The sequence below is a fragment of the Strigops habroptila genome, chromosome 12, assembly GCF_004027225.2.
Source record: "Strigops habroptila isolate Jane chromosome 12, bStrHab1.2.pri, whole genome shotgun sequence".
Taxonomy (NCBI): Eukaryota; Metazoa; Chordata; class Aves; order Psittaciformes; family Psittacidae; genus Strigops; species Strigops habroptila.
In genome coordinates this window covers 6732673-6755136 of record NC_044288.2, presented here as the reverse complement: position 1 = coordinate 6755136, position 22464 = coordinate 6732673, and the positions used below count along the sequence as shown (strand labels likewise).

Sequence of the window (22464 nt, the reverse complement as noted above, 5' to 3'; positions counted from 1 at the left end):
CACCTCCTGCTGGAGTAAGACACAGCTGAAAGCCTTTGGAGTTTCAAAGCCTTTGCTTCAGGGCTGGTAATTTCCATGCTGTTTAATTTAACCAGTAACTCGTAACCCACCTAACTATGCAGACAGAGAAAGGAAAAAGCAGCTTAGACCCAAATCCCAGCCTTGCCACCTCCTGTGTCCTCAGCAGTCAAATGGGAATGAGACAAAACTCAGTTTCTTTTCCCAGTGTTATCCCTTAAAATTAGCACAGTTCTGTCTGCTGAAGCTCCCAAAGAGCAGCCAGAGCCCCATCTCATTTTGGATGCAGTTTTAGTTCACTTGGAGAAACAATAAACATGATAAAAGCAAATGTTCTGCTCAAGTTCTAAGAGAAGGAGGGAGCACACAGCAGAGTACAACTGGTGAGCTCCACTCCTGCACTGCTCCTCAGTGAACACAGACAGGCATCAGGAAGAAGGAGAAAGAAGGAAAAAAGCATCTAAAATTTCATTTACACTTTAAAAACTTGCTGGAAATTAAAACAAATGAGGCCTGAAACCTGTGATTTTGGAAAGCCAGGGAAGCTGCTCTTACTGGGGACAACAAAACCAGAGCTATAAACCAGACTGGAGCAGGAGTCCCTGCAATTAATTTACTTCCAAACCACTTATACATTTTGGAAAAATCAGCTGTGACTCCTTCCTGCTTGCCTGCTCCTTTGGTTTTCTTCGCAAATGTTCTAGTGGGTAAAAGGCATTGGGATTAAGAGCCCATGAGTGTCAAGGTGACCCTCCAACATGCCCGGTGCTCCCACCTGCACGATCAGAGCTAGACTGGTCCTGGTGCAGGAAGAGACAGTCGAAAATCAGCCCCTTGACTTAGAAGTCAAGCAGATGCTTTGTAATTGAAGCTATTAGAGCAGCATGCTTGCTTGCTCTGCAATGGGGAGAGCAGCTCCCCTCTCCTGCCCTTCTGTTTATGCTGTGGGATTTGCACCATGTCCTCTGTATGCCTGTGCTCCTCAGCAGTGGGTCCGTGTTGGGGCTGAGCAGACTGAGCCCCTCTGTGCTCATCCAGCAGCTAATCTGCAGAGCAATTTACATTGAATCCCCTGGGCAGGCGACTGCCAGTGACCTGTGAAGCCCCATCAGGCTTGATTTGCCTCAATTTTGGTGGCTGACAGCAGCAAATAAGTGGCTGAGTCACAGATCTAATGCACCACGGAGGTGCTGAGTGGCTCCGGGGCTGTGCTGGAGCTTTTCTATGCCATTCCTTCCAAGCACCTGCCTTAGCACTCCACCTTCATCTTCAACTGCCCTGAATTCAATCCCAAAATTAATCTTTCTTCTCCCTCTCCTATAAATACCTGCTCCAGAGTGTTGAATATAACCAAGTGCAGCAGAACGCCACCTTGTAGTGCTTGCGACTCGCTGTGAATACAAATGAGAGGCCCAGCACACGGTTTATCACTGTGAATTACCTTCCTATATTGGCCAGTCAGCACTTTACATTAAACGACTACATTATAGGTATAATGTTATTATTATGCATAAAGTATGAAAAAAATTCTGCCAGGGAATCTGTATTTTGGTGCCTCTGGAAACCTGATGGGTTATTTCTCCTGAGATTAATGAACAGAGCTTTTCCACTGAAAGAACAAGAGAATGGAAAAAAACCCAAGACCTGAGTGTATTAATAACACGATTTAGTGTCTTTTCAATCAAGAGTTGCATCAATTTGGAATGTATTTCCAATTCGTTTATAAACTCTGAGCTTTTAGCTTTTGAAACAGCTGGAGAGAAGCACTTGCCCAGGTCTCCTTGCACTGGGTATCCTGCTTCATTTTGGCTTTTTTTCTTTCCCTAGTTGATTTTTAAATGCTTTTCTGTAACAGCAGCAGTGAGCAGCAGAGCTCAGAGGATCCAGCTGGGGGTTTATTAGATTGGATTATAGGGTCTTACTTGATTCCTTCAAATGGAAAAATAAGGGGTTTGGGGCTTTCAAATACTAAAATATGCTTACTGGATTATAATTTGCATTTTGTATTTCTGCTTAATGTAAATGACTCTTGCATGTGCCAGTTCCAGCTCTAACAGAGGTTTGAAGCTATTGACATTTCTCATTCTGCTGAATTTCCTCAATAAAGTGACAGTGAATTAGTCAGTGATACCCACGGGTTTTAGACCAAACCGGGGCATTTCTGACCATCTAGCCAGATACATGATGTAGATCAAGAGATGTGATTCCTCAGGTGAGCCCCTAGACTTGTGGATGACTGGATGTGAGGACCAGATCCCAACAGCTCTTCCTACTCTCTACCTCAGTCCAGATGTTGGCACGAACCTGAATGACCTGAAACCCTTGCAAAAAGGTGACACATCCTCTAGCAGTGAAAACCCTTTTGTGAGATGTGACCTGCACATGTTTGGAAGGGGCAACTTTGAGGCTCCTTGACATACACGCAGTATTTGGAGGACATGATGACCAACAGCATTATTTCTTGCCGCACCAGACTGTCCCTGACAACTAAACCAGAGTTTAGTTGCCGTAATTCTGCTGTAAGTCTGTGGACAGGCAGTGATGCAGGAAGAGGATGTGGGGTTGGAAAAGTACCTTCGCATTCCGGCTGCGTGCCGCTCCAGGAGCCGTTGGCTTGGCAGGTCCTCTCGGATGAACCCCGGAGCATGTAGCCAGGCTCACAGCTGAACCGGACCATGCTGCCCACATCAAAGTAATCTCCCAATCCAATGCCATGAGAGGGGATCCCCGGGTCACCACACAAGCCCTGGCTGCCTCCTGTGAAGAAGAGAGCATAGTATCAGCAGAGTAAGCGAGTCACAGGGCTTGCCCCTTTTTCCGTCTCAACTGCACGTGTTCAGGGGGCCAGCACAGGGGTTTGGATTGTGACAGACTTCTCTCTGCCCAGCACACAGCAGAGTGGGGAATTCCAGATGAAACAGCCCCCGACTCCAAGAGCCCACTGGTTTTATGCTGGTTGCAAAACATGGCCATAACTCCTGCATCTCAAGATGGAGCCCTCACCAGCTTTCTGCAGCAGCTGCTCCAGCAGACAGCGGCTCTGCTGCCAGCATCAGTCATGTGGATGGTTTCCCTCCAAGCAGGAATTACGACACGCTCCCAGCCACCTGGGCACGCCCTATTGTATCTGCAGAACAAGAAGCCGTTGGGTTTGGACACAGAGGCAGGAGGGATCCAGCTGAGAAACATCCGCTCGTACAAGTTGTGAACACTCGGAGCTGCTGGCTGGGAGTGAGGGGACAGGAGGGAGGCAGCAGCTGCAGATGCCTCGCGGGGGTTCTCTGGAGCAGGCTGGAGAAATGCCCACCTCCCTACGGCCTGACACAGGCTCACACCATGTAGGCCTGTTCTTGGCTTTCTTTGCTAATGATCTGTGTAAACACATCCACCCCCAAGCCAGGAAAGACTATTTCACTCCTGCAGCCAGTAATGAAGTTCCCGGTTCCTGGGCCTTCTGTGCCTTGCTGCAGGTAAGCATTTGCAGTGTTACGTGTAATATAAAACATAATGAGCGTATTCATCATCTAGGGAATGCACTTGTTTGTAAAGAGAAGGGGGAGAACGCTCCAGGTTCAGCACTTCCTTTCATATCATGACTTACATCAAAGTCTTTTGTTTCATCTTGCAAAAGCTGCTGTCACACCGTGGGATCTTCGCAGACAATGGAGAACCTTTGGCGGTAGATGAGCAGAGCTGTATTCTGCCTCTTCACTGCTTTTGTAACTGTATTGCTGAGCTTGGTGTAAAAGAGGAGCCTTTTCCCAAGCTCTTGGGTGGAAATAGAGGTTCTGAGCATTCACCTGGCCCCAAGTCAGAGAGGGGCTGTCAAATGCCATCAGTCTTGGTCTATAGCTGCCTCCATGAAGTCATTCAGAAAAATCCCACGCAACACATGTCAGTAGGAACTAGTCAGAGTAACACTGAACGTTTCCAAAAATCCACCCACAAATATGACAGGAGAGACAGTGAAAACCACATGGGGGAAAGCATGAATTAGAGCAGAAAACCCTTCCGAGCAGCTACAGATCAAGAAGCCTGGAGATACAGCTTCCGAATGCGAGGATGAGTCTGCTTGATTCCCTTCTCCCTTCCAAAGCAAAGGTTAAACTTGGTCAAGTGGAGCTGCTAAATCTAAGTAAGTGGCATAATTAAAAATTAACACTTGTCCCAAATGCTTTGCTCCAGCAAAGTTCTTTCATCTGCCTCTGTGCTCTCCAAGGAACAAGCGACAGGATGGCACAAGGAGGGCTCTGCACAGCATCCTGCCAGTCATGCTGCACCCCTCCTTCTACTGGAGGCCATCAGCTGAGATCCTAGCACTCCAATGTCAGAACGCTTAGCAAACACATCTCATTGTATCCCCCATGACTTCGACCCAGCTCCATCCCTTGGGGACTTTCCTGCTTATGAGGATGTTTTCAGTGCAGGACCTTTGCCACTCTGGCATGGGAGTGGGGATGACTTCTGTTACCATACTGCTCTGAGTGGAGATGCTGATAATGTGGAAGCTCATTGTACCAGCTTCCATTTGCCTTGTGCAGACCCGGGACTGCTGTGGTGCCATAACAGCAGATAGACCTGGAAAGGGGCTACGTTCTTTTATTGGAATGCATGAGAAAGGTGGTCAGATGCTGCAGATAGGATGCAAGGACCAAATTTTTGCATAAGATACATTCATCCTTTACAGACTCTGCATGGAGAAAGCTGTAAAGCAGCAGGCTGCAGTACACCTCCCACCACAAACATTTGCTGCAGTGATTTATTTCTCATCTTGCAAGCTGAGTGGTTTCCTCTCTGCCAGTGCTTATCACCCAACTTGCAGGAGGCTGGGGAGCTGAGACATGAGGATTTTCAGACTCTTCCACAATCTCCCTCTGTAGCGTGTGTTATTTCTCCAGCTCAGCAATGCACATCAGGCTGCCCCCTCACAGGACAAAACTGGGTAGTGGAGCACAGCAACACCCCATCTCGTGCTTCCCAAAGGCCCCCTCACCTGAGCAGTGTGGCAGGGACCCGCTCCAGCGCCCGTCCAGCTGGCACATGCGAGTGGAGTTGCCGACCAGGGTCCGCTTCCCGAGGCAGCTGTACCGCACCACCGAGCCCACGGTGTACTTGTCACCCGAGATCTGAGCGTGGGGTGGGGAGCCTGGGTGGCCACAGGAGACCACTGTAAGAGACAGATGCAACAGCTTCAACCACAAGGAGCTGCTTGTGAGGCAGCAGGTACGCAGCAAGGTACTGCATGTTTGAGGGTCCTGCATGGATCTTGGCAGCTTAAACCCACTTGTCTGCCCCAGAGCCCACCGAACACCCAGTGGCTCATGCCACAGTGCAGCTGTGCCACACCAAGACCTTGCATCAGTCTCCTTCTGGAGACATGAGCTCATCCTGCCCAAGCTGACAAGGGTCTGTGCACAGATGCCCAGTCTTGACACTGACAGGCATTTTGCAGGCTCCTTCTTAAACATGAATATTTCCAAGCACACCCTCACCCACCCCTGGCAGCACCAGGTCCTGCAACAGAGAGATGCAATGGATGCCGTGTCATACCTGAGCAAATTACCTTGGCAGATTCTGAGCACTGCTCACTCAACCACCGCTAGTAAAATACCACCACTAACAATAATTAATAGGTTTACGTTAGCTAAGTGATCAGAGTGGAGACAGGGAGAGGCTGTTGACAAATACACTGACAGATCTAGGGGCTGTGAGACAGGTTTGGATGAGGATGCTCAGTGTAAAGACCATGCACCACTTGCTTTCTGAAGGAAAGCATCTGTAATGGATATCTTCTCTCCCTCTGCTACAATCTAAAAATACTAGTGCTGGCATTAGGTAGAAAACATGATGTATGCTTCAATAAAAAGGAGAGCATGCCTATGTTTGGGCACGGCAGCGTTGAAATATACTGGCGCAGAGCTGTGACTAAAACCAAGAGCGCTTTGCAAGGAAATGGGTTTGATAGCTAATACTTAAACTCACACTGTAACTAACAATTTAATAACAAATACTCCAGCAGAGTCAGCTAAGCTTAAACCTGTGGTGATTTGAGGGTTTTTAAAGGATTTATGTACACGGGGGAAGACTGTTCCTTCCTATGTGTTAGGCTCTGCTCCCATGTCCTTACTGGACTCACTCTCCCACTCCTCAGAGGGGATCAGCTTTGGTTTACTCCCTCCTCAGCAACAGGCATGAGCCAACATTTGCAACCTCAGCTTGGCTGGCACCAGCCTTCTTAATTTCTGTTTTAGGGACTGCATAGTAATTTTAGGTGCCCAGCTCTACACACTTTAAGGGGATATGGGATTCAGCGCTGAGCACATCTTAAGTTCAACACACAAAACAGGCATGCAAAAATCTCTTTTTCCCCCCAACCTATTAAGCCCATGAACCCACATCATCAGTTGTAAAACTGACCTGAGCTTCCAAAGCTTTGAGAATGCCCACAAATCCTCCAGGTCAGTGGCTGCTCAGCATTTTAAGGAGGGAGATCCCTTTTACTTAGCTGGAAAGCTGTGGACTAAGGGAGCCTGAGATTTCAGGCTCTCAGGTTTTAGAAGGTAACTACCCCCAGGAGCCCTGCAGCTGCAGTAACACACTGTTATCACTTGTCAATTCCCCACGGCCTGTGCAGGGTGCTGTGGATGTGAGAAGGTGGCATGCTGCTAACAAAAGGAAAGGAAAATGTGCCAAAAGCTACTGTGTATGACTAGGTGTCGAAGGATAATACAAGAGAAAACAGAAACAATCATGGCTTTGGAACAGCTAAGGTGGTTTGAACTTAAGGAGCTCCATTTCTGATTGCTTTAGTGACTTGTTATGCCAGGTAAGGAGATCAGAGCTGCTCTGGTCTCCAGAAGGACACAGGAGCTGTGCTGGTGGTTGCTCCGCCACTAGAACACTGGGCAGCCCCACCTCAACTCTAAATACACTCTGGACTTCACTTTCCTCCAGTGTAAGACAGGGACATCACCACTGACATCCTTCATACAATGCATGGACTAGGTATTACCACCACAAGTATTTCCTGTCTTTCTATCCTACTGGAACTACCCCTTAAGCCAAACCATCGCCCAGAACCTCCCAGTTCTCTGCAAACCCCAATGGCAGAAAGGGGCAGGATACTGTAGGAAATGGGGAGAAATGTAGAGCAAGGGCCAAGAAGCAAATCCTCTTCAGTACCTGCACTGCAGCAGCATAAAGCTGCATTTATTTCACTGTCACTTCCCTCCCCCGAAGCTGTGGGGATGGGTGGGTGTATGGGAACTCAGCCATGCCCTGTCCTCAGACAGGGTAATAGCATGCAGCTCCCCATGAAGAAGCGCTGCAGAAGTTCTGCTGCCCCTCTCCCCCCACAATACTGTCACTGGAGCTGAACAGAACCAGTAAAACTCAGTGGGAGCTGCCTTCCCCCCCAGAGGGAAACCATCTCTAACAGCATTTCTTCCCTCAGACCACAAATTTGCCTTCTGTGGGCAGGATCCACAGGCCATTGATGCTGACGGAAGGATTCCCATGGATTACAAAGGGTTTTGAATCCAGACTTTTCACATAGCCATCCAGCTAAGCAACAGAGAACTACATGGGATGAAAAGCTGTGGTGGATGGGAATTATTCTGAAGGACTTACAAAGACACTGTGGGAGGGCACGGTCCCAAGTGCCATCCCCCTGACAGGTAAGGACATGTGTACCCAATAAGTAATATCCATGGCTGCACTGATATGAGACAGTTGTTCCAAAGCTGAATCTGTGAGGACCACTCGGCTGCACTTGCCGGATGCTGTTTTCCAGGTGCCCGGGGTCAGTACAGTTTATGACTGCAAACAAACAACAAAAAAAATACAAAACAAAGGGTGTAACAAAGAACAAAGGATTCTCCAAAAATGAACAGGAAAATGGGGAAAAACTGCAAAGCACATTCCACAAGTGAAGGGGTTTTTCTCAGTCTTTTTTTTTTTTAAAGATTCTTTACTTTAGGGCAGAAATAGAAAAAGTCCTTATTAAAAGGAAAAAAGAGAGTAGAGGCAACCTGCAGGCTCATCAGCAGAGCCCTGCTCTCTGGCCCCAAACTGGGACTTACACTTGCAAGTCAGGAATAACTGATTTCTTGACTGACACAGCCACAGTATCGAGATACTGGATTGGAGTACAGAGGGAGGGAGTGCAGGGAGGGAATTTGGCAAGTGAACTGGAGTGCTCACACCAATGGAAGTAGAAGGGCAGCCCAGAACGAGAAAGGGCTCTGCACAAAGAGCATGATGTTTGCTTTGAGTGAACTGCTCTAGGGTTACCAGTGTGACCTCTGCTAAGCGTCTGGCCCGATAGTCTTGTGTCCTCCCCACTGACAACACTACTTCAATGCCTTGGAGGATGAAACCCGTTACTATGAGGGTGGTGAGGCAGCGATACACATTGCCCAGAGAAGCTGTGGCTGCCCCATCCCTGGCAGTGTTCAAGGCCAGGTTGGACACAGGGGCTTGGAGCAACCTGCTCTAGTGGAAGGTGTCCCTGCCCGTGGCAGGGGGTTGGAACTGGATGAGCTTTAAGGTCCCTTCCAACCCAAACAAGTCTGGGGTTCTATGTAGGGCTGGGCAGGGTTCAGTAACTGCTTTGAGTGAAGCTCAAGGGATAATCATGCTTATTGCGTAAGATTTACGCAGGCCATGGAGCTCGAACATCATTTGTACATTCCTGAGGAACGAGGACATTTGCTTTTCATGAATTTACAACAGTGTCAAGCAGCACTTTAGAAACCCAGAGTAACCAACAGAGTGCACTGCGCCCCGGCCGGGGCGGAGGCAGACACTCACCACGACAGGCAGGCAGGCTGCTGCTCCACTGTCCGTTGGCCAAGCACTGGGACTGGGACGCTCCTTCCAGGCGGTACCCAGTGTTGCAAACAAACTTGGCCACATCATTCAGGTTGAACTGGTTCCCTTGGGTCAAGCCATTGGCAGGGTTGCCAGGGTGGCCACAAGTGATGGCTACAATCAGAAATCAGAGATATTATGTTTTTTTGTCTGGATTATCTATTGGAAAAAAATTCCCATGAAAGGAGACCACACACCCCCCCGCCCCCCATCAACCCTGAAACTCACACCAACCAAAGATTTGTGGCCAGCTCTGTTAGAATATTGACTCAAGTTGAGAGCACGGTACCTTTGTTCATTTTAGTGGCATAAGAAATTCCCTGAACCACTCTAAGCAGCTGAGTGCCAGCATCCTACTGACTTAGACTGTAAATCCCTAGAGCTCCTCCTCAAAAATCCCAGCTACTGCTATTAATCTAGTGCCTTACATTACCCTGGGCACCACACACAGAGTGATGAAATCTGATGTCTTCCTCCCTCTCCCTAGAGTAAGTCGGATGTATGCTCACTGCAGTATAAAGTAATACCTGGAGGAATAGCTAAGAGACAGGAAAAATATGAGAAAAATCAGGTTTCTAGCAGATGGCCTAAAAAGCTTCAATCTTCCTGCTTTAAGTTTGGAAAACTTTGGGGAAAACCCTTTATTTCTAAATCCCTGAAATAAGGGGTTTGTGCAGTTCTTGTTCCTGTGGTTGATGTGAGTGTGGGCCAGTGACAAGGTAAAGGGCGAAAGGGAACTGGTCTGAGCTGCTCTGACTTCACCCAGGGAAGGTGCAGAGGCAAAGGCTGGAGCAGCAGTAAGCATGGGCAACAGCGAAACTCAAAGTGGTTTTGCCTGGGCTGCTCTGCTGGCACCTGGGAAGAGATGGGTGATGCAGGGAGGATGCAGCCCCTGCCACGAGCAAAGCCCAGAGACCTTTGCAGCGAGTTCCACTGCACAAAAGAAAAGTCAGGATATGCCACACAGAGATCCTTGGCTGCTTAAGGAATGCGACATCTTCTGACAGCTGAGGACAAAGCAATATTGATTATTGCCATGCTGAAACAGGGTAATGGTCCATCAGCGGAAGTCCAGCAGTTTAGCTGTACAGCTGCCAAAGCCAGGAGCTAGAGGGAAAGATGCAATTCCCACAAAAGATCCATAACACGTTTGACTGCCAGGGCTGGACTGTACCACAGGGATGGGAATTTATTCCTCATGCAAGCTAGTGACAGGTACAGGTCTGAAACACATGAAGCACTCTAGCCTTTTAGTGCTGCAGGAAGCAGATGTGAGATTCTTTGAGGTGCTTCTGAATACGATTATACATGTTTTGAAATAGGTGATGGATTCTGTCCCAGAAAAAAAGGCTCCCCACAGTTGGCATGGATCAGAAAGTCCCATTCACACAGAGGAAGCAACTGTAGCAGGCTTAAAGAGAAAATAGCAGGACAATAGGAAAAGATAATGTGCTAACACACAGTACCCTGAGCTGCTTCAGAAGCAATAAAGCCTCCAGGCATCTAATTTCAGAGCCCAACAGTGCTCTGCTTTAACGACATGAAATTTATGTTATCCATAAGGCCTAACGTAGCGCAATAACGTCAAGGCCAACTTCTGCACATGAGACACCTCTACAGATCTCTGCACAAAAGCTTGGTGGGCTTCAGATACCTGAGTCAGAACCAGTACAAAGCAGAGCCAAGCAAAGGAACCTGTTCTGGTTCAGTTGTCAGAAGGCAGATACAGGTGAGCAACATTCATCGCCTTCGTTCTAATAGGTTTGGTCCCTCCCCAAAAAAACAAGATGAGCCATGAAAATGGATGTTTAGAAAATCCTGCATTTCCATCAGTCAGCCTGGCAGCAGGGTGGCCTCTATCAATATGATTTCCTGATCCAAGGTTCGTATGTGTATAGGCAGGAAAAAGTGAATTAAGTGTTTTTCAACAGAGCATCCTCAGATACAAGAGTAAATTCAAAGCTCCCAACGGACCCAGAGACAGCCTTTCCAATAATTCTTTTCCTAAAAAGCTCATGTAGAATCACAGACATCCTCCAAGTTTTGGAGTCCCTGCTAACCTTGACAAGTTAAGTCTGTGTGTTATTTTTAGGCTGGAATCTGTGTATTCATTGATCGGTCATTCCGTACTTCATATCCTGCTGCTATTATTGTGCCTCAGCACATAAAGCTCTAAACCAGACAGGAGAAATTGGAAGCAAACAGCTGGAGAATCATGATATGAAATACACGGATTGTAATGTCCAGTGATAGGAAGATGCTTAAACTTATTAACACCTTAATGCTCCAGAGATTTACTTCATTAACTTATTTAGTGGAAGGAAAATAAGCAGGTTGTACAAGGTGACTTGTGATCAGAGGAGGAGAGAGACAGACCTTCCTCCAGCACAGAGCACAGGTCTCAAAGACAGTGACACTGTGGAGTGCTTGGTGGGGCTACGTCTGCCTTTAACCTCCCCTCACCCTGATAAAGGGTGGTCACCTCAAAAACCAGATCTTCCACTGGGCTCAGCTGCCCAGAGAAGCTGTGGCTGCCCCATCCCTGGCAGTGCTCAAGGCCAGGTTGGACACAGGGGCTTGGAGCAACCTGCTCTAGTGGAAGGTGTCCCTGCCCATGGCAGGGGCTTGGAACGGGATGAGCTTTAAGGTCCCTTCCAACACAAACCATTTTATGGTGGAAAACATGAAAGAAAAGTGGAATTTAAAAAGCAGAGGAAAAAAGTAAAGCAGCCAAAACTTCAGCATTGCCACTCCTGCCACACCTCAGCTCTCTCCTACGTGAACCCCAGGGACTCTTGCGTAGCACGCTCACTGCATGCGTGCAAAGCAACTGTGCACAGCCTGGCTGTGCAAACACTCAACAACATCTTTACATGTGCTCTTGTCCTCTGGCCACCACCAGGGCTAAAGAAACGTGACAACATACTTACGCACACAGACAGGCGTCTTCCCGGACCAGCGGTGGTCCTGCTGGCAGATCCGCACCGACATGCCGATGAGGCGGAAGCCGGGGTTGCACTGATAGACCACGCTGCCGCGGTAGTTGTAGTTCTCCCCATTGATCTGCCCGTTGACAATGGGACTGGGGACACCACAGTGTCCCGCTGCAGGAGAGAGAGAGGAGAGTCACCCAGAGCTCGCTCCTGAAGGCATCACACACCACCCTGAGTCTGAATTCCAGACTCTGCACTCATAAATGAAACCAGAGCAGCAGGAGAAACCACAAAGCATTCTTAAAGCTCTCCAATCTCAAAACACCTCACATCTACTGAGCATTTAAGAAATCAGTCTGCTTCCTTTTTACATCTACTTTGGGGTTGTTTAGTCTGGAGAAGAGAAGGCTCACGGGGGGACCTTATCACTCTTTACAACTACCTGGCAGGAGATTGTAGTGAGATGGGGGTCGGTCCCAAATAACAAGCGATAGGACAAGAGGTAACGGCCTCAAGCTGCCCTAGGGGAGGTTTAGACTGGAGATTAAGAACAATTTCTTCACCAAGAGGATGGTCAGGCATTGGAGCAGGTTGCCCAGGGCAGTGGTGGAGTCACTTCCCTCAAAGTGTTCAAAACCATGTTGATGAGGCCCTTAGTGACATGGTTTAGTGGTCCTGGCAGTGCTAGGGAACGGTTGGACTTGATGATCTTAAAGGTCTTTCTAACCTGGTTGATTCTATGATTCTACAGCTTCAGGAGTGCTGAGTCCTCACTTGGCTTCTTTCTTGAATCATTATCTAAAATTCCTATTCCCTCTCGAAACACAGCCAAGACTCTTCCCCATCAACCATCCCGGATGCTCAACACGTACCCAGACATCTCACTTCGGCTCCACTCCAGAGCCCGTTGGCCATGCACTCCCGCACACGGGAGCCCACCAGGGTGTAGCCGGTGTTGCAGGAGAAGATGGCTGTGGCCCCGTAGCTGGTCAGTGTGCCGATCTTGTTCCCGTTCGGTGGGGTTGGCAGGTCTCCGCAGGAGATAACTAGAAGAGATCCAAAGCACAGGAAGTGAGGACAGGCAGGGTACTGTGGTTTTTATACAGCAATGCACTCAGTGACACCACCACAATCATTATCGAAGTCAGAAAGGAGTAGGAAAGCTTGTCAAATAGTTACATGGATAATAAACCCAGAAGGTTTTCCCACAAGAAGTTTTTAAAACTGGAATATTTCTATTATTAACCCACTCCTGGACACAGCCAGGAAGCCTGACTTCCAGAAAAGCCACAAAATGGCACAAGATCTCCAATCAAAAATTGGAACACCAACACTGGACACCCAGCTTTCTGTCACACCATCACTTGCAGGACAGAGACCGGACTCACAGAGGACACCCAGGTGACCCCTGCTTTGCGGGGTGCAGCTGGGGCCTGGCCAGGAGCACCTGCAAATGCAGCTCCCAGCCCCAAACTTCAGCTCTTTATTTTATCTACCTCAAAGATCTGCAAACCCTCCGGAGCTTTTGCACTCAGCAAGAAATCAAGAGGCTCACGCTGGGTGCTTCTGACCTCAGCGCATTGCCAAGATCCTGTCACTTGAATTTAGGTGGCAATAATGCTGAAGAAATACAACGAGGTCAGGCTCATGCTCCCGGAGCTGGCTGAAATGCTTAGCAGGGGTAAAACTACATCTGTCACTGAAGTCGGCACTTGCATCTCTAGAAACAAAGGGAGGCAGGAAGGAAGGGAAAGCTGCCATTCTGAAGGAGAACCTTTCTGTCTCTATGTGCATTAGAGAGGAAAAAACCTCCACCTTTGAAAAGAAATCCAAAGCACAGCGGTCATGTCAGAAGAACTGAATGCGCTGCTTGTTTGCCAAGACTGTGTTTGATTTACAGGTGACACTGTCACCCTGTAAACTTGGCATTTGCATAAAACTGCAAGAGCTTAGGTTTTAAATCAGAGTTTTTCATTTTCTTTCTTAAAAGCAAATTTCAGAGCATCTGGCAGCAGTGACAGTTAAGCTGCTGGGACCCAATAGCAACAGAGGAGCTGGTATGCTGGAGCTCTTGTAGAACTGTTTATCACAGAACCCCAGACTGGTTTGTGTTGGAAGGGACCTTAAAGCTCATCCAGTTCAACCCCCTGCCATGGGCAGGGACACCTTCCACTAGAGCAGGTTGCTCCAAGCCCCTGTGTCCAACCTGGCCTTCAACACTGCCAGGGATGGGGCAGCCACAGCTTCTCTGGGAAAAGTCTGTGCCAGCGCCTCAGCACCCTCACAGGGAAGAGCTTCTGCCTCAGAGCTCATCTCAATCTCCCCTCTGGCAGGTTAAAGCCATTCCCCTTGGCCTGTCACTACCTGCCCTTAAAAAAAGTTCCTCTGTAGATTTCTTGTCAGCCCCTTTAGGCACTGGGGGCTGCCCTAAGGTCTCCCTGGAGCTTTCTCTTCTCCAGGATGAACAAGCTCAACTCTCTGGTTTAGATTCTCGGTTTAAGAACTCCCTGCATCCAAACTCTCTTCTACCAGCGCAGTTCCGCAGCTATGCTCTCAGATGCTGCCAAGAGTGGCCAGGGCTGGGGTGTGTTTGCAAGCCAACAGCAGCGCTTGCACACCCACTGGATGGTGAGCAGAAACCCCATCCCCTGCAAGGCACCATGTGAAGGTGGCCTGCCCCAGTGCAGCTCCTGAGCTTCACGGCTCTTACTTTTACAGGTTGGCATCGGTTCTCCTATGCTCCACTTCCCATTGGCTTGGCACCTGATGACCCGCTGGCCCGTGTAGTAATACCCAGGGTCACAGATGAGCATTAGCTGGGCGTTGTAGTGGTACTGGATCTCGTAGGTGAGCCGCCACCGACCATGCTCAACTGCAATGCTGCTGATATCGGGACAGGTGACAGCTAAAAACCAGATGTGGTGAGTCAGGGAAAAGAAATGAGACAGAAAGAGGTTAATAGGTGTTTGACTCCATGGACTTTGGGGCATTTCAGCAAGGGTGCTGGCTTTTTAACAAGGGGGCCAGCATTAGCATCTCTATTACAGGTGGGAAACCAAGACACCATGAGAGGGGACATCAGACATGAGTTACGCAGGATTAGAAACCTGGTATGACCGCGAGGCAAAGCTGTCATGCCAGAGCTGGAAGCTCTTAATAAAGGGATCTCCAAAGCTCCCTGGGGGACTGCAGTGCTGCACACACTCACCTACACACTGAGGGGGCTGGTTGCTGTTACTCCACTGCCCTTCCTGCAGGCACTCGGTGCTGGGCTCCTGCCCGGGCTGCAGCTGGAAGCCCTGGTTGCACTGGTACACGGCTTTGGTACCCACGGTGTACTCCTTGCCAAAGACAACGCCGTTCCTCGGGGCTCTGGGAACTCCACAGGAGAGAGCTGGGAAGGACGAGAGGGGGAAAAGAACCGCCGTTGAGAAATCGGTCAGCTTCCAATTTTACCACGGATTTGTGGAAGCCCAGATCCCAAACTCTCCTGTTTACAAAAGCTCCAGCCCCCTGGTGAGCCCCAGAAGCTGCAGTGAATGCCCATTTCCACAGAGGATCAGATTTTCAACTCCTGTCAGTGTGGTAACAGCAAAGCCAACGCTGAATACCAGTTTCTACTGGAAGAGACCCTGGCTCGTCCTTTCTATAGTATCTGTAAGACAAAATGCATCAACACAGTATTCAGAAGTTTTCACACAGAGATAAAGGATTAGATAGCAATAACATTTTGTATTTACACCCCACAGCAGCAACAACCTGAAACCCCTTTCCAGCAGCACTTTTGGATTACATAAGGCAGCAAATTGTGTAATTACGTTGTGGCAGAAGGAAAGCTAAATTTAGCCTTAGGCTGAGAAGGTAAGGAGGGAATTCAGGGGAACCAATTGATAAACAGGCACGATGCCAAACGCCTGCTCAAGATGGCAGCACTTCGGAGAAGCTGCTCTGCACCACTGCTGCTGAAAGCCTCACTTCTGCAGCCAGGAGAGGGTCAAACTGGGCAGAACGGGGACAGGCAGGTCACAGAAAGATGAGCAACAGCCAAATACAGACAGATCAGGAGCACGTTCATCTATGCCGCAAGAGTTTTGCGAGATGTGACATGTCCTTTTACCCTCTTCTCCACCTCTGCGAACACCAGCGCTGGGAGTGTGCCACTCAAATCTGTTTACCAGCATTCAGAACAGCTGGGAAACCAAGCACAGACCTGCCTCCAAAAGCACCATGCAGGCTCCCATCCCTCTCCAAGGCTTGCATCTTGGGCTGGAGAGGCACAGGGTGGCAAAGGGGAAGGAGCAGCCTGGACCTGTGAAGCTGCCACTGTGAGACTGCCAGCGTGGGGGCTGCCAACAGCCTCTGTGGGGCACTGAGATGAGCAAAGCACCGCTTTGGAGGCCAACACCTAACCCAAATAGCTGTCTGCATCTTAAAACTGCTCTGAAGGAAATCCATTCCTTCCTGGAGCAGCCCACACTGCTCCCACTCCACTTCTGCATGAACTGGAGGCTGAACCTGTCTCCTGAGCCACATGCTGACACTTCAACACACATTCACCTTCCTGTATTTCCCTCTCCACACAAATGAGGGCTAGAAAATCAGCAACCTCAGAAAAGTCACCTTCTGGTGACATGGATCCCACTGAGTGCTGAAAAGGAGAGACCAAACTTGCTGTGCGAAGCATCAGCACAACCTCCAGAGCTTTCTACCACTGAAGGTCCAAGACACTTTCATGCCACTCCTGCTCCATGAGTCGGCCAGAGCCCCAGCCTGGAGCACAATTACACAGCACCTCGCAGATGCTGGGGTTGCTAATAGGTGTGAGTAATTCAGCAGGCTTGTATTAGCACAACCAGGCACATCCCTGGTTGAAATGATAATCACATGTATGTCACTTCATTGAGCTAAGGAGCTTGGCAAATCTCTCTACAAGGCTGGGTGTCTAGACAAGCAGCCACGCTGAATACCAATTTCATTCAGAGGCAAAAGAAGAGGGGGCCTGGGGAGTCCTCCCCTGTCACTTCCACCCAGCAGTGCTCTGATGACTTTCTGATGTTGCATCCAACCAAAAGGGCTGGTGGGAAAGCTGCTCCCTTCCCATGCCACTGCCCCACAAAGCCTTCCCTTTTCTCTGCCCAATTCCCTGCTGCAGCCTGATGCTTCGCCACAGGCACTGAGGCACAGACTGACAGCGGGGACACCAGAGCACAGAGACCAGGGCCAGTGGTGCTCCAGGCCACTAAGGCTGAGCTGCCACTTGACTTCGTTTCTCTGCACAGGGAAGGATGATTTACTGCTGCCTAGTCCTGCCTTGCAGCCAGCTCCCTCCTCCTGCCTCTCCAGTGGTCTGTTCGATCATTCTGGGTCTTTCCATTGCATAAGCCTTGTCCTGATACAAGAGTTAGCAACGATAAGCACTTCTGGGGCAGGCACAGTTTACTAGAAGTGTTATTAAGCCACTAGAAATACTAAGTAAAATGTAACCCTCTCCACCTGCTGATGAAGGCTACAACATGAAGATTGGACAAGGGAGCGCCATGGGTGCTGGGACCTCTGCCACCCTGCACCCATGGCAGGATCCTTCCTTCCCTGCAGATCCGACATCCTTGAGCAGAATATGGTATTAGTAGGTTTGTATTTACAGAGCCCTGCACAAAGCAGAGCAGCTTGGTTTTTGGGGTGGCAATAAACCTGACATCTGCTCCAAAGAGCATTTCTGAGGCTCAAATTGCAGGTACTGCCATTCACCAGGATCCGAGACCTTGAAAGAGAGTTGTTCCAGGGGAAAGCAAACCAGCATTTGGCTTGGAGAGACCCAGGGAGAGTGTGGTCCAGGGAAAAAGTAGAAGGAGCACTTAATGGTATAAAACTCTTCCTGCAGGAAGATGATGTGTTAGGAAAAGGGACAGAGGCTATGCAAGCAAATCTGCAGCTGGGATTCCAAAAACAAAGCAGCTTAAAAATAGGCAGCAGGGACAGAAAAGGCGTATTAGATCATCTTGTGTTCTCCCTCATTGTGCCAACGTAAGATTGTTCCCTGCAGAATATTCTCTGCTGCTCCCATAAATGTCAGCTAGGATGGAACACACAGTAAAGATTATTCAGAAGGGATGGGGAAGGGGAAGAGGATTATGTACTGGCAGAAAGGAGCAGTGGGAAATGCCATTTAACTAGACCATGTCTTTGCGGGCACCCCAGTTCCCCTCCTGACAGTGTGAGCAATTTATGCAGTTACAGAGTGAGTTCCCAAACCTCTGCCATGCAGCCCCGGCCACCAGAAAGGATGAGAAATTGAGTACAGCCCAAAACCAAAGGTTGCCAGTTGGCTTTGAGAGCAACATGGGCGAATAGAAAGGATGCTGGATTCCACGTAGCCGAGGCGGGAGGACGAGCAGAGCCAGCCCTGGCTATCAGCTGCTGGAGGCCGGGGGGGGGGAGCTGCTCTGCCGTGAATTCCCTGACAGCTCCAGCTCGCTGCCACTCACCACCTCCTGAATCCATCTCGAGGCGCTTGATAACCACAAGCCAGTATTAAGAGTCCTGATGCAAATACAGGGAAACAGAGAGAGGAGGTGACCTTCTCAAAGGTGCTAGTTCAACCTCAGGATCTAACGTGACCCAGCAAGCTCTCCCTGCTGGAGACAGATCCACTCTTCCAGAGGGACATCCAGCACCAAGCTGCTCTGTGTGGTCAGTGGGGACACACACACTGCTCCAAAGAGGAAATCGAAATGATGTGAATTGGCCCCCAAATTCCTCCTGTACTGGCAACTGCTATGGAGTGGCACCATGGATTGTGCCCGTCAAGCTCCTGACATGTCATAGGTTCAGCTGGACCAGAACAGCACTGGGTGGGTTTAGTGTTTCTCATGCAGCTCCCATGGGAAAGCATCTTCCCACACTCCTCCATCCCACAGCGAAGGCCTGGGGTGCTCAGCATTGCCAGGCCAGGCAGGGACAAGCCACAGATGGCCTGGCTCCAGCTCCCTCCCTGGTGCCCCGGAAACTAGTGCTCAGGGACTCATTTTTGCTTTGCATCATTCTGTCGGGTGATACCCCATCCAAGCACATCCTCTCCCAATCTCCCCACACATCCTCTCTCTTACCTCCTCCCCACCTCTGTGTTTAAAACCCATTCCCCACATACCATTATACCTCTTGGAAGTGAATATCGATTTTGGAGTTGAACACAGGGCTCAGGTGGCATTCCAGCACACCAGGACAGTAAAGACCTGGCAGCATCCGTACCCATTCCTGATTACAGGATTTTCCTTAAAAAGCAGCATTACATCAGAGAAATTCCCTGCACTGGGCTAAGGATTCGGGAGGCACAGTTGCCATGACAGCCCCTCGCTCCTGCAGGTCTTGCTGTGTGCTTTATCTGCTCATTCCAGCGCTCGGTGTTTGGTCCGATCCATGTTATCACAGGGGCTAAATCACTACTGGAGCTTGTGCCCAGCTTCCCAGTTTCCCCTTGTCAATGGGGCTGGGTGGCAAGTCCTTGGTTTACTGCTTTCCACTCACCTTTAAATAAATACAGCCTTGAGAGGGCTCCAAATGGATATAAGCACCCACAGCACAAACCCACCTGTTAGAGGCAGGACTGCTTCCACCCTTGTGCAACTTCCAAAGAGACGAAGTGATTCAGGAGCACAGAAAGGAGTTTTTCAAGGCTTTTTGGTGCCTCCCACACTAAATAATCCTGCTTTTCCTTAGAGCTTGGACTGGACAACAATGCAGACACTGCGATGAGATTTTGCCTACGCTGTCTCTGTTCCCTGGCTAGTTTCCAGGGAAGTCAATGCAATATTAATCCCCAGCGCTCAGTCCCCTTGGAACATGGATGAATGTTCAAAGACACTGAATGGCTTCAGCAGAATAAAGATGGGTGTTTTATCAACACAAAGGAACAAGGATGGCTGGCGGATGGAGAAGGTGGTGCCATCAGGAAGTGAACACAGTGAGGGAGAAAAACAGCATGGAAGCAAAGCCCTCTGGGGCACAGTGCCCTGTCCTCCCCCCACTTCCACACCTGGAAGGAGCCCTGTGCTAAGTCTGATATGTCATAAAGATTAAAGTTAATGAGGAGGAAATGTGGAAAGAACAGATATGTGCCTTCATCTTAGATAAAGCCAATGGAAACTAGGCACCAACTGAATCCCAAGAAACTTCTCATCCCCTATTGACACATGAAGACCTAAGAGGGCACATCCAGAAATACCAAATGAAATTCCAGTCACTAAAACCCAGCAGGACCTGTGCTCCTGCCAGCCTCTCCAGACTCTTCCAAGCAATAGCTTCTCCCATCCTTAACTGAGGCTTGGCTGTGTCTTTACTGAGTGTTCGAACACTTCTACAGCGGTAGCCTTTACACAGATGCTTTTTCCCCCCCCCATCCTGAAGGCTCCCAAAATAGTTACTCCCTTCTCTCCTTGCTTGTGTGTTCCCAAGGACTTGGATGTGAGGAGCATCCCTCACGCCTACCTGCAGCTCCAAGCCTGTTCTCAGCAGAGAATTGGTGGAATTACAACAGGTTTTAATCTTCACTGTGTTTCCCTCAGTCCTCCCAAGACTCCCAGCCCCTTGAAACGACACCTCCCTGCTCTCACCTTGGCACAGGGGGATCGCTTTGTTCCAGTGGAAGTAGCCCTGAGGGTGCTGGGAGCAGGTGGTGGTGCTGTGGCCAACGAGCCGGTAGCCTGTGTCGCAGCCGAAGCGGAGCGTGCTGCCGGGCTGCAGCCCCGTCTGGCTGAGAACCAGGCCATGCGCCGGTGCCCGCGGGAGGCTGCAGTACGGGGCTGCAGGGGAGGGCAGAAGAAAAGAAATCCGTCACTGCATGGGCAGCAGCAAGTCAAGCTCCCTTCCTGTTCTCAGGAATTACAGCATGCTTACCATACCCTGAGTCTGCAGTGGAAACAGAGAACGTGTGATGGATAAATACAAAGCCAAAGGGGGAAGGAGTGCAGGGCTACTCTCCAAGTTTCACTCAGCTCTAGAAATAAAGACTGATTTCTGATAATTAAATATTACTTAATTCATTTACTGAGTAAAGTCATTATTTATTTATGACATCTTGGCAAGTTTTCAACCCAGTTTTATAACTTCCATTAATTAAGATTTGCTAAGTTCCAAGCTACAGTAATTCATTTTAAGGAATTCTCAGCAAACATTCAGTATCCAGCAGCAGGTTTGTGCTGAATGAGCAACCAGGACTCTCCAGCCCTGCTCCTGTGAGAGCAGTGGCAGAATGCCTGAGCAGGAGCACAATGTGCTTTAAACTGCAAATGCTGTAACACCATCAGCCTCATGCACCAAGCAGCTCCTAACACAAATTCTTATGTTTTGAGATGTTCATCTTCAAACATCTCAAAATGGGCTCATTGCAAGGACACAGTAATTCAGTAACACGGCAATCTTTATGGTGAATTACATAGGATGGGTTTCATCCATCCAGAGCCACGTTGCCTGTGGTTAGATGTTCTGGTTCTGATTCTGATTCTTTAGAGTGGTGGAGAAACCAGCCAAAGCCTCAAGGTTTCTCCTGGAAGAAAACCTGCCTTCCGCAGCCTCACCAGCTCAGAACAAGCCCAGATTTGGGAGCCTTCCCAGGCACTGGCAGCTTCTACCCACACAGATGGCCTATACCACTCTGCAGCCATTTCACGGCGATCCTTGGCTGAAGAGGTGGCCACATTCCTGGCAGAGACACCCAGTCTCTTCCATGTGCTTACCAGAGTAGCGGATTTTGAAGCCTTTTCTGTTGTACGCATGATCAGAGGACCAGCGGAGATAGACTCTGTTCCCGCTGCTGGTGACGGTCAGAGGGGCTGAGTAGTTCCCACTCAGTGACAGGAGCAGTGGACTCTGGCCAGAGGGACCTGCAAGGAAGGAGGGAACGACTCCTGTCCCAACAGGCAACCACAGGAGCATCAGCACAGCACTTGCATTCTGCATCTGGTTACAAAGCTGCTTCACTGTGAATACTGACAGATCCCCTCTCTGTTCATGAAGGCTCATGGGCCTCAAAAACCTCGTCTGCACGGCTTCAGGGATGAGAATTCCCACCTTCTCAACTCGTCCCTTCCCAGCAACCTCTGCTACAATTTCTCCCAGGAGCTTGCTAACTCCTGCCCCTTTGAAAAATGCTTTAGATCTATCAAAAAATCAAATCATTGATTTTTCCTTTTCCAGAGAATCAATGAGTCTTAAGAGGAGCTTTCTTTAAGTCCAGCATAAGGTTACAGGTGGAGTGGTGGAAAGCTCTTCACAGAGTGCTTTGGGAACAGAGATTAGCAGTTAAGAAAACTGGCCATTTCCGTCCTCCCCCCTCAGCCGAGTCAAACTGGCGAATCTCTTACCATCAAAGATTTCAAACTCATCATACTGCTTCTCACTCAGGAAGTACTCTATGGTGAGGGAGATGTTATACCCAGGCTCTACCTTCACCACCCAAGAGCAGGTCTGAAAGTGAGGGTAACTCCCCAGGAAGCTCTGGCTGAGGATCACGCCGGTGGAGTCTGTCAGAACCTCATTCATTGGGCACTGCACTGCAGGGAATACAGCAGAAAATTCATTTTCCTGGCTTGCAGAGGAAGGAAGGGAACATAAGATGCTGTGGCCATGAAGGTCTGCCTTGAGCCAG

The 22464-nt window shown here is 49.3% G+C and overlaps 1 protein-coding gene across 6 annotated transcripts in view; it reads right to left on the bottom strand.

The window, feature by feature from the left end:
- CSMD2 (CUB and Sushi multiple domains 2) overlaps window positions 1-22464 on the bottom strand; it is a 283054-nt gene that overhangs the window by 19171 nt on the left and 241419 nt on the right. For 5 of the 6 annotated variants that reach the window (XM_030504566.2, XM_030504567.2, XM_030504569.2 and 2 more), the window contains 11 exons: window positions 22181-22369; window positions 21554-21700; window positions 20432-20620; window positions 15031-15216; window positions 14533-14727; window positions 12695-12868; window positions 11820-11993; window positions 8830-9003; window positions 7648-7836; window positions 5012-5185; window positions 2593-2775 (listed from right to left, as the gene is read on the bottom strand). In XM_030504566.2, the coding sequence (XP_030360426.1) occupies window positions 2593-2775; window positions 5012-5185; window positions 7648-7836; window positions 8830-9003; window positions 11820-11993; window positions 12695-12868; window positions 14533-14727; window positions 15031-15216; window positions 20432-20620; window positions 21554-21700; window positions 22181-22369 (1974 nt within the window). Of the gene's footprint in view, window positions 1-2592; window positions 2776-3010; window positions 3146-5011; window positions 5186-7647; window positions 7837-8829; window positions 9004-11819; window positions 11994-12694; window positions 12869-14532; window positions 14728-15030; window positions 15217-20431; window positions 20621-21553; window positions 21701-22180; window positions 22370-22464 lie in introns of those variants that run through there. The other variant, XM_030504571.1, reaches the window with a different exon arrangement.